Source organism: Pyxicephalus adspersus, chromosome 6 (assembly GCF_032062135.1).
Source record: "Pyxicephalus adspersus chromosome 6, UCB_Pads_2.0, whole genome shotgun sequence".
NCBI classification, from domain to species: Eukaryota; Metazoa; Chordata; class Amphibia; order Anura; family Pyxicephalidae; genus Pyxicephalus; species Pyxicephalus adspersus.
In genome coordinates, this window is record NC_092863.1 from 99,763,819 (window position 1) to 99,766,452 (window position 2,634).

Sequence of the window (2,634 nt, forward strand, 5' to 3'; positions counted from 1 at the left end):
GGCCTTTGCCGTATAAGACGCACCCACTTTCCCCCCCAGTTTTGGGGGAGAAAAAGTGCGTCTTATACGGCGAAAAATACGGTAATCCCAATCTCTTGGCCAGCCTTGGAGCTTTTCATCACCATTTTATTTTTTGCACTTAATTGAATTAGAGATGATAATGACTGCACATGCTGGAAAATTTCAGCTATTTTTGATCAACTGATTCTGTAGTAAATGCCTTTTCCAAAACTTTTCACTCAATTGTTTTAACTTCAGGGAAAAGTCTCCCCAGCCTTCTGATTGCACATTGACACCTTCAGCCTTCTAAACTCATCTTGAACTCAAAAAATCTTCCCCAACTTTAAAAATTTACCCTAGTCTTCTGATTATACATCATGTCATCTTGACCAATCCAAAAAGCCTCCCCACCCTTCTGAACTCACACTGACTTCCAATCCAGCCTCGGCTGCTCTGAATGTTTTTAGACGTCTTAATAAGTTTCAACCGCTACATAATTTCTCTACCTTCTGATCACTCCAAACATTTCCCTCAGCCTTCTGATTTAAGCTTAGCCTGTTAAAAAATTTTTCCCTATCATCTGATGGCATTTTGAACCCCAAACCTTTTGGTATGACCTCGCTGCACTAAAAATTTGCGTAACCCTCTGATGGCTCTTTCCCCCTGCACCTCAACGGCTCAAAAAAGTCTCCCCAGCTTTCTAATCTTGACTGCCCCAATGGGTCATGTCAGCCTTCCGAACTCATCTTGACTGCTCCAAAAATTCCCTCTGATCTCGCTTCAACTCCTCCAAAAAGTCTCCCCAGCCTTCTTATCTCACCTCAACCAATCCAAAAGGTCACTTCAGCATTTTAAACTCATCTCAACCTTTCACATTTTCTCCCAATCTACGGATGTCACCTTCAGTTGCAAAAATTTCCCCCAGCCCTCTGAACCTGATCGCTTTTTAAAGTCCCCTCAGTCTTCTGATTTTGACTGATCCGATAAATCACTTTAGCCTTCTAAACTTATCTTGACCACTCCAAAAATTCCCCCAACCTTCTGATTTCACCTCGAGCTCCCAAAATTCTCACCACCTTCTGATGTTATTATGACGGCTCCAAACATTCCCCCTGCCACTCTGATGTCACCTTGACCTCTCCAAAAATTTACCCCAACTTTGATGTCATCTTGACGGCTCCAAAAACTCCCCCAACCTTCTGATATCACCTCGAAATTCTCTCCACCTTCTGATGATATTATGACACTCCAAACATTCCCCCTGGCCTTCTGATCCCACCTCCACCGCTCCACCAATTTTCCTCTGAGGCCATCTTGACCATTCCAAAAATTTGCCTCACCTTCCGATGTCATCTTGTCCTCTCTAAAAATTCTCCCCAACTTTCTGATTTCACCTCGCCGCTCCCCAAATTTTTTCCACCTTTTGATATTATAATGACTGCTTCAAACATTCTCCCTGCCACTCTGATGTCACCTTGACCTCTCCAAAAATTTACCCCAACTTTGATGTCATCTTGACAGCTCCAAAAATTCCCCCAACCTTCTGATATTACCTCCAAATTCTCTCCACCTTCTGATGTTATAATGACCCCTCCAAAAAATCTGCCTAACCTTCTGATATCACCTTGCCCCTCCTTCAATTCCAAGATATTTGCCTCACCTTCTGATGTCATCTTGACCAATCCAAAAAGCAGCCCAGCCTTCAGATTTCACCTGGTCCACCCCCAAAAAAAGTCATAGCATCCTTCCAATCCCATGTGAATGACATAGAAATCAATGCATGTGCATCCAGAAGGCTCATTGACTATCAGGAGGCTGTGCTGCCTTGTCAGTTGATGCTGCAGTCATCCAGCAGAGCTTTGTCCTTGGCAGAAGCACACAGTGACCTTGGATGTGTGCAGCCAGGGTGAAGGAAGAGGGGGTGGTGATTTGGTGCACCCCTCTGATCAGGGTGACAATGAAGGACACGTGGACTGGTTGCCGCACACATAGCCGGCTACTGCGCTGATTGCCGCACTGATTGCCGCACACAGATCGGTCACATAGCACAGGCACGTCTGCTTATGTCTGCACTGATGATGCAGCGCACAGGGAGCGCAGACACTGATCCGGAGCTTCCTCCAGCCTGCAGAGATCATTACAAGCTGGCTGCTATGAAGGAGAGGAGGAGAAGCCACCCATAAGGAGCTGTGCCAGGCATCTGCATGCCATCCCACCCCCCAGCCTGCTTTCGCATGTTGCCCACGTCCTGGGCTCTTGGAAACTTTACCCGGAGGAGGAGGCAGCACAATGGGGCACCTTGTCCTGGGCAAGGGGCTTGTCATACTGTGATCAACAAGGACTGCTTTTCTGCTGCAATCCTGCTACAAATACAGAGGGGCCCCTAGACTCTACACAGCCCATAGTTTCCATCCCTAGCCATGGGGTATGCAGACCCCTCTTCTGGCAGGGACCTGCTGGGCAACAGAACTTTGTTCTTCATCTTTATCTGCGCCTTTGCCCTGGTGACCTTGCTGCAACAGATCCTGTATGGCAGGAATTATATCAAGAGGTGAGTGACTGGGGGACCCCTTTACTATCCCTGGTGGGCATGGATTGACTTGTCTCTTGTATATCTGGTGGGCATGGACTGAC

At 46.9% G+C, this 2,634-nt stretch overlaps 2 protein-coding genes across 2 annotated transcripts in view; one reads left to right on the top strand and one right to left on the bottom strand.

Moving 5' to 3' along the window:
* Positions 1-1,748, bottom strand: part of NME5 (NME/NM23 family member 5) — a 20,176-nt gene extending 18,428 nt beyond the window's left edge. Inside the window, exon 1 of the mRNA XM_072413499.1 lies at positions 1,661-1,748. The gene's annotated coding sequence lies outside the window, so the exon portion shown is untranslated. The remainder of the gene's footprint in view (positions 1-1,660) is intronic.
* A 346-nt stretch (positions 1,749-2,094) lies between these two features.
* ST8SIA5 (ST8 alpha-N-acetyl-neuraminide alpha-2,8-sialyltransferase 5) overlaps positions 2,095-2,634 on the top strand; it is a 54,194-nt gene continuing 53,654 nt past the window's right edge. Inside the window, exon 1 of the mRNA XM_072413497.1 lies at positions 2,095-2,551. Coding sequence (XP_072269598.1) covers positions 2,421-2,551 — 131 coding nt within the window. The 5' untranslated portion in view covers positions 2,095-2,420. The remainder of the gene's footprint in view (positions 2,552-2,634) is intronic.